This window comes from Hypanus sabinus, chromosome 8, assembly GCF_030144855.1.
Source record: "Hypanus sabinus isolate sHypSab1 chromosome 8, sHypSab1.hap1, whole genome shotgun sequence".
NCBI lineage: Eukaryota > Metazoa > Chordata > Chondrichthyes > Myliobatiformes > Dasyatidae > Hypanus > Hypanus sabinus.
The window spans coordinates 114,253,736-114,268,150 of record NC_082713.1 but is presented as its reverse complement, the minus strand read 5'-3'; the positions used below and the strand labels follow the sequence as shown (position 1 = coordinate 114,268,150).

The following is a 14,415-nucleotide window of genomic DNA, read 5'->3' as shown; positions in this document are numbered from 1 at the left end:
TCTGCTACTTGTTGAGTCAGTGCTGTCTGCTCTGCTACTTGCTGAGACCGTGTTGTCTGCTCTGCTAGTTGAGTCAGTGCTTTCTCTGCTACTTGTTGAGTCAGTACTGTCTGTTCTGCTACTTCTTGACTCAGTGCTGTCTGCTCTGCTTGTTGTTGAGTCAGTGCTGTCAGCTCTGCTACTTGTTGACTCAGTGCTGTCTGCTCTGCAACTTGCTGAGACCGTGTTGTCTGCTCTGCTAGTTGAGTCAGTGCTTTCTCTGCTACTTGTTGAGTCAGTACTGTCTGTTCTGCTACTTCTTGACTCAGTGCTGTCTGCTCTGCTACTTGTTGAGTCAGTGCTGTCTGCTCTGCTACTTGTTGAGTCAGTGCTGTCTGCTCTGCTACTTGCTGAGTCGGTGCTGTCTGCTCTGCTACTTGTGAGTCAGCGCTTTCTCTGCTACTTGTTGAGTCAGTGTTGTCTGCTCTGCTACTTGCTGAGTCAGTGCTGTCTGCTCTGCTACTTGCTGAGTCAGTGCTGTCTGCTCTGCTACTTTTTGTGTCAGAGCTGTCTGCTCTGCTATTTCTTGAGTCAGTGCTGTCTGCTCTACTGCTTGTTGAGTAGGCGCTGTCTGCTCTGCTACTTTTTGAGTCAGCGCTTTCTCTGCTAGTTGTTGAGTTAGTGCTGTCTGCTCTGCTCCTTGTTCTGTCAGTGCTGTCTGCTCTGCTACTTGTTGAGTCAGTGCTTTCTCTGCTACTTGTTGAGTCAGTGCTGTCCGCTCTGCTACTTGTTGAGTCAGCGCTTTCTCTGCTACATGTTGAGTCAGCGCCTTCTCTGCTACTTGTTGAATCAGTGCTGTCTGCTCTGCTATTTGTTGAGTCAGTGCTGTCTGCTACTTGTTGAGTCTGTGCTGTCTGTTCTGCTACTTACCGAATCAGGGCTGTCTACTCTGCTACTTGTTGAGTCAGTGCTGTCCGCTCTGCTACTTGTTGAGTCAGTGCTGTCTGCTCTGCTACTTGCTGAGTCGGTGCTGTCTGTTCTGCTACTTGCTGAATCAGGGCTGTCTACTCTGCTACTTGTTGAGTCAGTGCTGTCCGCTCTGCTACTTGTTGAGTCTGTGCTGTCTGTTCTGCTACTTGCTGAGTCGGTGCTGTCTGTTCTGCTACTTGCTGAATCAGGGCTGTCTACTCTGCTACTTGTTGAGTCAGTGCTGTCCGCTCTGCTACTTGCTGAATCAGGGCTGTCTACTCTGCTACTTGTAGAGTCAGTGCTGTCGGCTCTGCTACTTGCTGAATCATGGCTGTCTACTCTGCTACTTGTTGAGTCAGTGCTGTCCGCTCTGCTACTTGCTGAATCAGGGCTGTCTACTCTGCTACTTGTAGAGTCAGTGCTGTCGGCTCTGCTACTTGCTGAATCATGGCTGTCTGCTCTGCTAGTTGAGTCAGTGCTGTCTGCTCTGCTACTTGTTGAGTCAGGGCTTTCTGCGCTGCTAGTTGTTGAGTCAGTGCTGTCTGCTCTGCTAGTTGAATCAGCGCTGTCTGCTCTGCTTCTTGTTGAGACAGTGCTGTCTGTTCTTCTACTTGTTGAGTCAGTGCTGTCTGCTCTGCTACTTGTTCAGTCAATGCTGTCTACTCTGCTACTTCTTGTGTCAGTGCTGTCTACTCTGCTACTTGATGAGTAGTGCTGTCTGTTGTGCTACTTGTTGAGTCAGTTCTGTCAGCTCTGCTACTTGTTGAGTCAGTGCTGTCTGCTCTGCTACTTGTTCAGTCAGCACTTTTTCTGCTAGTTGTTGAGTCAGTTCTGTCTGCTCTGCTCCTTGTTGTGTCAGTGCTGTCTGCTCTGCTACTTGTTGAGTCAACGTTTTTTCTGCTACTTGTTGAGTCAGCGTTTTTTCTGCTACTTGTTGAGTCAGTGCTGTCTGCTCTGCTAGTTGAGTCAGTGCTGTCTGCTCTGCTACTTGTTGAGTCAGTGCTGTCTGCTCTGCTACTTGCTGAGTCGGTGCTGTCTGCTCTGCTACTTGTTGAGTCAGCGCTTTCTCTGCTACTTGTTGAGTCAGTGCTGTCTGCTCTGCTACTTGCTGAGTCAGTGCTGTCTGCTCTGCTACTAGTTGATTCTGTGCTCTCCGCTCTGCTACTTCTTGAGTCAGTGTTGACAGTTCTGCTACTAGTTGAGTCAGTGCTGTCTGCTCTGCTATTTGTTGAGTCAGTGCTGTCTGCTCTGTCTGCTTGTTGAGTCTGTGCTGTCTGTTCTGCTAGTTGAGTCAGTGCTGTCTGCTCTGCTACTTGTTTAGACAGTGTTGACCGCTCTGCTACTAGTTGAGTCAGTGCTTTCTCTGCTACTTGTTGAGTCAGTGCTGTCCGCTCTGCTACTTGTTGAGTCAGCGCTTTCTCTGCTACATGTTGAGTCAGCGCCTTCTCTGCTACTTGTTGAATCAGTGCTGTCTGCTCTGCTATTTGTTGAGTCAGTGCTGTCTGCTACTTGTTGAGTCTGTGCTGTCTGTTCTGCTACTTACCGAATCAGGGCTGTCTACTCTGCTACTTGTTGAGTCAGTGCTGTCCGCTCTGCTACTTGTTGAGTCAGTGCTGTCTGCTCTGCTACTTGCTGAGTCGGTGCTGTCTGTTCTGCTACTTGCTGAATCAGGGCTGTCTACTCTGCTACTTGTTGAGTCAGTGCTGTCCGCTCTGCTACTTGTTGAGTCTGTGCTGTCTGTTCTGCTACTTGCTGAGTCGGTGCTGTCTGTTCTGCTACTTGCTGAATCAGGGCTGTCTACTCTGCTACTTGTTGAGTCAGTGCTGTCCGCTCTGCTACTTGCTGAATCAGGGCTGTCTACTCTGCTACTTGTAGAGTCAGTGCTGTCGGCTCTGCTACTTGCTGAATCATGGCTGTCTACTCTGCTACTTGTTGAGTCAGTGCTGTCCGCTCTGCTACTTGCTGAATCAGGGCTGTCTACTCTGCTACTTGTAGAGTCAGTGCTGTCGGCTCTGCTACTTGCTGAATCATGGCTGTCTGCTCTGCTAGTTGAGTCAGTGCTGTCTGCTCTGCTACTTGTTGAGTCAGGGCTTTCTGCGCTGCTAGTTGTTGAGTCAGTGCTGTCTGCTCTGCTAGTTGAATCAGCGCTGTCTGCTCTGCTTCTTGTTGAGACAGTGCTGTCTGTTCTTCTACTTGTTGAGTCAGTGCTGTCTGCTCTGCTACTTGTTCAGTCAATGCTGTCTACTCTGCTACTTCTTGTGTCAGTGCTGTCTACTCTGCTACTTGATGAGTAGTGCTGTCTGTTGTGCTACTTGTTGAGTCAGTTCTGTCAGCTCTGCTACTTGTTGAGTCAGTGCTGTCTGCTCTGCTACTTGTTCAGTCAGCACTTTTTCTGCTAGTTGTTGAGTCAGTTCTGTCTGCTCTGCTCCTTGTTGTGTCAGTGCTGTCTGCTCTGCTACTTGTTGAGTCAACGTTTTTTCTGCTACTTGTTGAGTCAGCGTTTTTTCTGCTACTTGTTGAGTCAGTGCTGTCTGCTCTGCTAGTTGAGTCAGTGCTGTCTGCTCTGCTACTTGTTGAGTCAGTGCTGTCTGCTCTGCTACTTGCTGAGTCGGTGCTGTCTGCTCTGCTACTTGTTGAGTCAGCGCTTTCTCTGCTACTTGTTGAGTCAGTGCTGTCTGCTCTGCTACTTGCTGAGTCAGTGCTGTCTGCTCTGCTACTAGTTGATTCTGTGCTCTCCGCTCTGCTACTTCTTGAGTCAGTGTTGACAGTTCTGCTACTAGTTGAGTCAGTGCTGTCTGCTCTGCTATTTGTTGAGTCAGTGCTGTCTGCTCTGTCTGCTTGTTGAGTCTGTGCTGTCTGTTCTGCTAGTTGAGTCAGTGCTGTCTGCTCTGCTACTTGTTTAGACAGTGTTGACCGCTCTGCTACTAGTTGAGTCAGTGCTGTCTGCTCTGCTACTTGTTGAGTCAGCGCTTTCTCTGCTACTTGTTGAGTCAGTGCTGTCTGCTCTGTTACTTGTTGAGTCACTGCTGTCTACTCTGCTACTTGTTGAGTCAGTGCTGTCTGCTCTGCTACTTGTTGATCAGTGCTGTCTGCTCTGCTATTTGAGTCAGTGCTGTCAGCTCTGCTACTTGTTGAGTCAGCGCTGTCTGCTCTGCTACTTGTTGAGTCAGCGCTGTCTGCTCTGCTACTTGTTGAGTCAGTGCTGTCTGCTCTGCTACTTGTTGAGTCAGCGTTTTTTCTGCTACTTGAGTCTGTTGACTGCTCTGCTACTAGTTGAGTCAGTGCTGTCTGCTCTGCTACTTGTTGAGTCAGCGTTTTTTCTGCTACTTGTTGAGTCAGTGCTGTCTGCTCTGCTAGTTGAGTCAGTGCTATCTGCTCTGCTAGTTGTTGAGTCAGTGCTGTCTGCTCTGCTACTTGTTGAGTCAGTGCTGTCTGCTCTGCTACTTGCTGAGTCAGTGCTGTCTGCTCTGCTACTTTTTGATTCAGTGCTGTCTGCTCTGCTACTTTTTGAATCAGCGCTCTCTCTGCTACTTGTTGAGTCAGTGCTGTCTGCTCTGCTACTTGTTGAGTCAGTGCTGTCTGCTCTGCTACTGGTTGAGTCAGTGCTGTCCGCTCTGCTACTTGCTGAGTCAGCTTTTCTCTGCTGCTTCCTGTGGATTACAAGAGCCTTCAAAATCTCATTAACAGACAATAGACAATAGACAATAGGTGCAGAAGTAGACCATTCGGCCCCTCGAGTCTGCACTGCCATTCTGAGATCTAGACTGATCATTCACTCTCAATACCCAGTCCCTGCCTTGTCCCCATATCCCTTGATTCCCCTATCCATCAGATATCTATCTAGTTCCTTCTTGAAAGCTTCCAGAGAATTGCCCTCCACCATCTTCTGAGGCAGTGCATTGCACACCTCCACAACTCTCTGGGAGAAGAAGCTCTTCCTCAACTCTGTTTTAAATAACTGACCTCTTATTCTCAATCCATGCCCTCTGGTACTGGACTCTCCCAACATCTGGAACATATTTCCTGCCTGAATCCTATCAAATCCTTTAATTATCTTAAATGTTTCCATCAGATCCCCTCTCAATCTCCTCAATTCCAGCGTGTACAAGCCCAATCTCTCCAATCTCTCTGCGTAAGACAGCCCTGCCATCCCAGGAATCAACCTAGTGAATCTACGCTGCACTTCCTCAATTGCCAGAATGTCCTTCCTTCAAACTGGAGACCAAAACTGTACACAATATTCCAGGTGTGGTCTCACCAGGGCCCTGTACAAATGCAAAAGGACATCCTTGCTCTTGTACTCAATTCCCCGTGTAACAAAGGCCAACATTCCATTTGCCCTCTTCACTGCCTGTTGCACTTGCTCATTCACCTTCATTGACTGGTGAACTAGGACTCCTAGGTCTCTTTGCATTTCCCCCTTACCTAACTCTACACCATTCAGACAATACTCTGCCCACTTGTTCCTGCTTCCAAAGTGGAGAACTTCACATTTATTCACATTGAATGACATCTGCCAAGTATCTGCCCACTCACCCAGCCTATCCAAGTCTCCCTGTATTCTCCTAACGTCCTCTTCGCATGTCACACTGCCACCCAGTTTAGTATTGTCAGCAAACTTGCTGATATAGTTTTCAATGCCCTCATCTAAATCGTTGACATAAATCGTAAAGAGCTGTGGTCCCAATACAGAGCCCTGTGGTACCCCACTAGTCACCTCCAGCCAGTCCGAGGAACACCCATTCACTGCTACCCTTTGCTTTCTATCTGCCAACCAGTTTTCTATCCATGTTGAAACCCTCCCCCCAATGCCATGAGCTCTGATTTTACTCACCAATCTCCTATGTGGCACCTTATCGAATGCCTTCTGAAAATCTAGGTACACAACATCCACTGGCTTACCCTCGTCTAACATCCTTGTTACACCCTCAAACAACTCCAACAGATTAGTCAAGCATGATTTGCCCTTGGTAAATCCATGCTGGCTTGGCCTAATCCTATTTCTGCCATCAAGATGTGCCACTATTTTGTCCTTAATAATGGACTCAAGCATTTTCCCTATGACTGACGTTAGGCAGACGATAGTTCTCCGTTTTCTCCTTCCCTCCCTTCTTGAAAAGTGGGATAACATTAGCCACTCTCCAATCTTCAGGAACTGATCCTGAATCTAAGGAACATTGGAAAATGATTACCAATGCATCCACAATTTCCTGAGCCACCTCTTTTAGAACCCTCGGATGCAGACCATCTGGACCCGGGGATTTATTAGCCTTCAGTCCTACCAGTCTACTCATCACAGTTTCTTTCCTAATGTCAATCTGTCTCAATTCCTCTGATATCTTATGACCCTGGCCCATCCATACATCTGGGAGATTGCTTGTGTCCTCCCTGGTGAAGACAGATCTAAAGTACGCATTAAATTCTGTTGCCATTTCCCGGTTTCCCATAACAATTTCTCCCAATTCATTCTTCAAGGGGCCAACATTGTTCTTAACTATCTTCTTTCTCTTCACATGGCTAAAAAAGCTTTTGCTATCTCCTTTTATATTCCTGGCTAGACTGAGCTCATACCTGATTTTTTCTCTCCGTATTGCTTTTTTAGTTAAGATCTGCTGCTCCTTAAAACTTTCCCAATCATCTGTATTCCCACTCATCTTAGCCCTGTCATACTTCTTTTTCTTTAATGCTATACAATCTCTGACTTCCTTTGTCAACCACTGTGGCCCCTTCCCCTTCTTTGAATCCTTCCTTCTCATTGGAATGAACTGCTTTTGCATCTTTTGTATTATCCCCAAGAATATCTGCTTCTGCTGATCCACTGTCTTTCCTGCCAGGGCATCTGCCCATTTAACTTTGGCCAGCTCTTCCCTCATGGCTCTGTAGTCTCCTTTATTTAATTGCAACACTGACACCTCTGATCTGCCCTTATCCCTCTCAAATTGTAGATAAAAACTTATCATGTTATGATCACTACTTCCTAATGGCTCCTTTACTTCAAGATCACTTATCAATTCCTGTTCATTACACATCACCAAGTCCAAAATAGCCTCGTTCCTGGTTGGCTCAAGCACAAGCTGTTCCAAAAATATATCCCTTAGACACTCCACAAACTCCCTATCCTGGGGTCCAGCACCTACCTGATTCTCCCAGTTCCCCTGCATGTTGAAATCTCCCATAACGACTGCATTACCTTTAGCACATGCCAATGTTAACTCCCTAATCAACTTGTACCCAATATCCACGCTACTGTTTGGGGGCCTGTACACAACACCCATTAGGGTCTTTTTACCCTTACTGATCCTCAGCTCAATCCACACAGACTCTACTTCCCTTGTTCCCAAGTCACCTCTTGCTAAGGACTGAATCTCATTCCTCACCAACAGGGCCACCCCACCCCCTCTTCCCATATTTCTGTCTCTACGATAGCACGTATACCCTGGTACACTCAATTCCCAGGCCTGATCCCCTTGCAGCCATGTCTCCGTTATCCCAACAATATCGTAGTTCCCCATTTTCATCTGAGCTTCAAGCTCATCTGTCTTATTTCTGACACTACGCGCATTCAAGTATAGAATTCTTAGCCCATTCCTCCTCTCTTTGCTTAAAACACTGTCTACTGTACCTAACCCAGCTCCTTGAACTTCCATCGGGCTAATTGCATCCTGAATTTTGATGACTTTTCTCAAGATCACCCAAACCTTCTACACATTTAACCCCATGCTCCTTCTGACCAACCCTCTGGATCTGGATCCCTGCCCCCTGCACATCTAGTTTAACCCCCCCCCCCCCCCCCCGAGCAGCACTGGCAAACACTCCTGCAAGAATGTTAGTACCCCTCCGGTTCAGATGAAGACTGTCCCTTCGAAACAGATCCCAATGTCCCTGGAACAAAGACCAATTATCCAAAAACCTGAACCCTTCCTTCCTGCACCATGCTCTCAGCCTCGTATTAATGTGCATAATCATTCTATTCTCCGCCTCACTCACACATGGCACAGGTAGCAATCCCGAGATTGTCACCCTGGAGGTCCTGCCTTTCAGCTTCACTCCTAACTCCCTGAACTCTCTAAGCAGGACCCCCACAAATGTGACACTGATGACAACAATATCAGCAACGAGGCATTTAGACCAGCCCAAACAGGTGGGAACTGTTGGATGTGGACCACGTGCAGGCAAATGGGATTGGTTTAAACTTTGCTATAGGCATGGTCTTCCTGAGCTGCACATCCCTACATTCTAATGCTGCTTTGCACAGAGAAATTTGACAGCACTTTCTTCAACTTCACTGTTAAGAGTCTCACTCTACGTGTGTCTTCACAAGCAGAATAAGGTGGCTATGTTGGCTGTTTTCTTGCCACTTAGAGGTGGGAAACAATTTCTAATCTGGTGAAATCCACTTCACTCTTTTGTTGAATTATCAGATTATAAAAATAGTTTATAAGACAAGCTTTTCTCTGTATCTTGGTACATATGATAAATAATAAACCAATGCCAATAATTTTAAAAAACTAACTTTATCTTTTTTAATGCATCTCCTAGGTCTTCCAACATGCCTTCTGTGTACCTGCTTGGGCGGGTCTGTCTACTGTGATGATACAGATATCAAAAACATACCTCCTCTTCCGAAGGACACCACCCACTTCTACGCACGTTTCAACAAGATCACCAATGTAAAGAAAGGAGATTTCAATGGGCTAAGTATGACCCTGTGGAGTTCTAGCCTTATTGCTATGATAACAAGCCTGCATTATTGTTTGTTGCTCATGTAAATGTTAATTACGTGCCATGTATTCTTCCTCTCTTTGTCATTTATGGGTTGTTGAGGTTCCCTGTATTCAAAGTTCAAAGTAAATTTATTATCTAAGTGTATATATATCGCCATAAATAACCCTGAGATTCATTTTCTTGTTGGCATATTCAATAAATCCATGATAGAAATGGTTATGGGATGAGAAATAATATTTGAAAGCATAGCTCAAGGTTTCTGACCGTGCCTTTAAAGAATAGAATTAAAACACAGACCAACTATAAATTGATCGCAAAGTAAAAAAAAATGAAAAGGTGTCTCCTTTACGTGACACTGTGAAACATCTGTAGAGCTGTCCAACCAGTACTCATACTCACATAACAACAGAGCAAAAATGAAAAGACCATTCTGTCTGTGAAACTTGTTTCCACAAATAAACTTCAAAGTAAATGTATTACCAAAGTACATATATGTCACCATATACTACCTTGAAATTCATTTTCTTATGGGCATTCACAACAAGTATAAAGAAGCACAATAGAATTTAAAAAATCTACACACAAAGGTGTACAAACAATGTGCAAAAGACAATAAACTATGCAAATGCAAAGAGAAAAACAACAACAACAATAATAATAATAGATTAATAAATAATATTGAGCACATGGAGCTGTAGAGTCCTTGAAAGTGAGTCCATAGGTTGTGAAATCAGCTCAGATTGTGGTGAGTGAAGTTATCCACTCTGGTTCAGGAGCCTGATGGCTGAGGGGTAATAATTGTTCCTGAATTTGGTAGTGTGGGACCTGAGGTTCCTATACATCTTTCCTGCTGACAGCAGCAAGAAGAGAGCATGTCCTGGATTCAAGAACATGACTGATTCTTCACTTTAGCATCATGTTCCTGCACTTACTCTATAATTCCTCCTACCTTTAAATTGCTGTCTTGACCAATAGCATTGAAAGCCCAATTCTTCAATAGGGATTTGTTCATATAGACAGATAAAATATTTCCTCTGTTGGGGGCATCAAGGATCAAGGACCAACTTTATTCACCCTATAAGTTTACATGTGCATAAATGCATAAATATCAATTTGTATTTACGATGCAAACAACATTATAAAAAGTGTTTTAAAGTGTTTACAGTGCAGTGATTAAGGAAAGAAGTAGAGGAGTGGCAGGCTAACTGGAATGGTTGATCAGATAACTGCCTGGGAGAAGAAACTTTTAAGATGGTGTGAAATTTTTATTTTCATAGCCCAAAGGCACTTTTCAGATGGAGGCTTTGCAAAAGGCTATTTGTAGGGCGGGTAGTGTCTGCAATAATTTTTCTTGCCATTTCTTTGTCCTGAGCATATACAAGCCCTGCCGTTGACATGACAGTCCGCAGTATTTTTTGTACCTGTGAGGACGTTGCACTAAATCACACAGTAGCGACTGATGTGTGGATGCTGTCTGAGATGGCAGTGTAGAATTGCAGCATATGTTCTGGAGAAGTACTGCATATCCTCTACTGAGCCTTTTTGTTAATGAAAGAGATATAGTTCTCTTATCTAAGCTCCGCAATGCATTTCAAGTCCAACCATCCAGTGGTGATATCAGGCAGCATCTCTTCATACAAATGGTAGTGTTAGTCCAAGACAGTCTCCTGTATTCTGAGTTAATTGAAAATTTCAAACCTAAGTTTGACTTTGTGCGAAGCAAGGGTTACATATTTATGTGGCTGAACAGAGTTAAGATCGATATTAGCCACAACATGACTAAGTGGTGGAGTAGGCCTTTGGTCATACCACTCGTGTTGTGTATTTAATATTTCAGCAATATTTGAGCAAAATTGTAAATATATTCTTTGACTAAGCGTTCTTTATTGTTTACATAATTCATTACAGATTATATGGAAAAGTACGTCAATGTTATATGCCATTACACCTCCATGTCATAAGTGCACCCTGCACTACAGTAGAAATGAAGTAGACACATGTTATCTCTGGCTTCCCATGTACTTCTTTCAATTATATTTTAGAGTTACAAAACATAACAGTGATGATAAGAAAGTTTTAAAACAAACCCAAGATGACAACCTACCTTTTGAAGGGCAGTGAGACATTCGAATTAAATAAACGCAGCTAGAGGACAGAGACAATCAAATTAATAAAAAGACAGAAAATAGATAAGTTCAGAGGTTCATTAACAATGAAAACTGGGTGATAATAATCTTAAGTTTAATTAAAAAAAGAACAGAAATGGCTGGCTACATTGGAAAGATGGATGCATTCGATTGCACAACAGATAACTGGCTGATGTATACTGTGAATTGAGCAGTATTTTGAAGCAAATGAAATAGTTAATGAGAAATGAGTGCCAATTTTACTGAGTATAATCGGTGAGAAAGCATATAATTTGCTTAGATGTTTAAATTCTCCAACCAGCTGAAATAAGCTTTGCTGATATCATGAAAGTAATTTGGAAGCATTTAGAACCAAAACCATTGTTAATTACAGAACACTTCAGTTTTCATAAGTTTTAAAAGAAGTGGAGTCCATTTCAGCGTAAATGGGTGAACTGAAGAGATTGCCAGAGCACTGTCAGTTCAGTGATGGTCTTAATGATGCACTGAAAGATTGTTTAGTTTGTGGAATCTTACAAGAAAGCATTCCAAAATGGCTCCTAAATGAAGCACAACTCACAATAAAAACACAGTTGAACTCACTGTACCAATGGAACCGCAGTCAGAGATGCAACTGAGTTGCAGTCAGGAATGAAAGTGAGTGCGAACAAAATTACAATGTCTAAACAGAAACCGGCCTGGCTGAACAAATTATATTACCGTCATGGCAGGGGCTCACGTACACCAGACCAATGAAGGTTTAAAGGGGAAACTTGCAGAAAATGCAACAAAGTAGGACACATACAGAGGGCATTTCAGGCAGAAATAAAGGGACTGCGCAGGGAAGGAACTGCAGTTTCAAGAAGAAACTAATCTGCATGCTGTTGATGAAAAATCTGATACCGATGAGAGCAACACAGGACTGGGTACACTTGAGATTTACAATTGGAGACTGACAATAGACAAGCAATATGACTTACACCAGAAAAGAACGGCAAATTAATTAAAACAGAATTGGACACTTGGCTGTTTCAGTCATTCCACAAAATGAGTTTGAATGCTATTTCAAAGATATGGAACTGAAGTCTGCAGATATCCAACTAAGAACTTATACTGGAAAAAAAGATAACTACTGTGGGAATGACATTTGTATCAGTGAAATGCAACAACCAACAAGCCATTTTGGGTTTGTAAGTGGTAAAAACAGGAGGACGAGCATTGATTGGCTGAAAAATCTACATCCATCACTTACACATTACATTCCTGACAATAAAGCCAACTGAAAATGAATTAAGAAAAGTACTGGATGATGCCACATGGTCCCAGTAGTCAGGAAGGACGGGTCTGTCAGGATCTGTGGTGATTTTAAAGTCACAATAAACTCAGTGCTGAAAGTAGATCAATATGCTCTACCCAGGATAGAGGATACCTTTACAAACCTTTCTGGAGGGAAGCACTTCAGCTAAGTGGACTTAGCTGAGGCCTACCTAGAGATGGAGATGGAAGAACAGTCCAAAGTGTTTCACACCATAAACACACAGGGAGGGCTTTATTGTTATTGTATGCTTATTTCTGCAGTAGCATCTGCACCTGCATGCTAGCATAACTAGCAGAAAGCTATGGATCAGGTGATGCAAGGCTGTCCAGGCACTCAATGTAATCTGGATGGCATCATTGTTGCAGGTAATGGTGATAAGGACAACCTCCAAAATCTCAAAACAGTGTTAAGAAGATTGAAAGATTATGGGCTCGGAGTATGACAGAACAAGTATGAATTCTTTAAACCAAGCATCACTTACTGTGATCACACTATTGACATACAAGGATGCTGAGAAAATTCAACAAGTGGTGGATGCCCCAAGGCCAAAGGACGTGTCACAGTTGTGGTCCTTTTGACAATTTACTATAAGAGATTCCTGTCAAACTTGGTGACTGTCTTCCGCCCCTTGAATTTGTTACTACAGATCGGGAAGAGATGGCAATGGACAAAGCTGTGTAAGGTGGCTTTCCAAAAGACAAAGGAAATGGTGATGTCAGACGCTGTACTCACACATTGATCCACACCATCCAGTGAAGTTTGCCTGTGGTGTTTTGCCTTATGGTGTAGGTGTAGTCATGTCACATGTTATGTAGTCATGATGGAAGTGATCACCTCATAGCTTTTGCATCTCGTTCCCTTACCACTGCAGAGAAAAATATCATGTATAGATTGACAGAGAGGCCTTGACTCTGATTTGGGCATAAAGTGTTCCCACCAGTGCTTGTTTAGGAGAGAGTCCACCCTCATTACTGATCATCAACCGCTAGTGTCCATTTTCAATCCACAGAAGGATGTTCCCCTAACAGCAGCAGCGCGAATGTAGAGATGAAATCTGCTTCTTCAAGGACACAATTACCAGATGGAAATCAAAGTGAACTTATCATGGAAATGATGATAGATTGTCCCATTTATTCTTGGAAAAGGAAATAACTGAAAAACTTAACGAAGAGGACACTCATCTGGATTATTCTCCCCGCGGCAAAGATGTTCCAAAGGGAAACCAGAAGAGACCCCACACTGTCTCAGGCTTCATGGCAACCCAAACTGGCTGGAATGTGCAGCAGAAATTCCAGCTCCCCTATTTTTATCTGCATTGGGATGAATTTTGCCTTGGCGATGTTGCTTATGTGTAGATTGAAAGTTGTTGTACCATCTAAGCTGAGAGATAAGAACATAAGAAATAGGGGCAGGAGTAGGCCATCTGGCCCATCGAGCCTGCTCTGCCATTCAGTAAGATCATAGCTGACCTGATCATAGACTCATCTCCACTTACCTGCCTTTTCCCCATATCCCTTAATTCCTCTATTATGCCAAAATCTATCCAACCTTGTCTTAAATATATTTACTCAGGTAGATTCCACTCCTTCATTGGGTAGGGAATTCCACAGATTCACCACTCTCTGGCAAAAGCAGTTCCTCCTCATCTCCGTCTTAAATCTCCTCCCCTGAATCTTGAGGCCATGTCCCCTGGTTCTAGTCTCACCTACCAGTGGAAACAACTTTCCTGCCTCTATTTTATCTATCCCTTTCATAACCCTATATGTTTCTATAAGATAACCTCTAATTCTTCAGAATCCAGTGAACACAGTCCCAGGCAACTCAATCTCTCCTCATAGTTTAATCCCCTGATCTCTGAAGTCAATCTGGTGAACCTCCTCTGCACTGCCTCCAAAGCCAGTATATCCTTCCTCAAGTACAGAGACCAGAACTGCACACAGTACTCCAGGTGCAGCCTCACCAGTACCCTGTATAGTTGCAGCATGACCTCCCTGCTCTTGAATTCATAATGTCGGAGGAGCTACATGCTGGTCAAAATGCAAGTATTAGCTCAAAGCTTTGTCTGGTGGCCTGAGATCGATCAGCAGATCGAGGAGCTTGGGATGTTTGGGATGCCAAAACATTTGGAAGATGCCAAGAGCAGCACCTCCCCATTCCTGGGTATTTCCTGCATTGCCATTGGCAGAGGGCTCGTGGATTTTGCCAGACATTCATGGACACTAATTTCTTGGTGGTACTGGATGTAGCTAAAAAGCAGCCAATCACCTCCGCTACAGCCTCACATCCTGTTGGGAAGCC

At 44.1% G+C, this 14,415-nt stretch overlaps 1 protein-coding gene across 1 annotated transcript in view; it reads left to right on the top strand.

Moving 5' to 3' along the window:
• The window catches only part of LOC132397653 (epiphycan-like), a 248,207-nt gene that overhangs the window by 215,521 nt on the left and 18,271 nt on the right, over positions 1–14,415 (top strand). Inside the window, 1 exon segment of the mRNA XM_059976420.1 lies at positions 8,488–8,646. Within this exon segment, the coding sequence (XP_059832403.1) occupies positions 8,488–8,646 (159 nt within the window).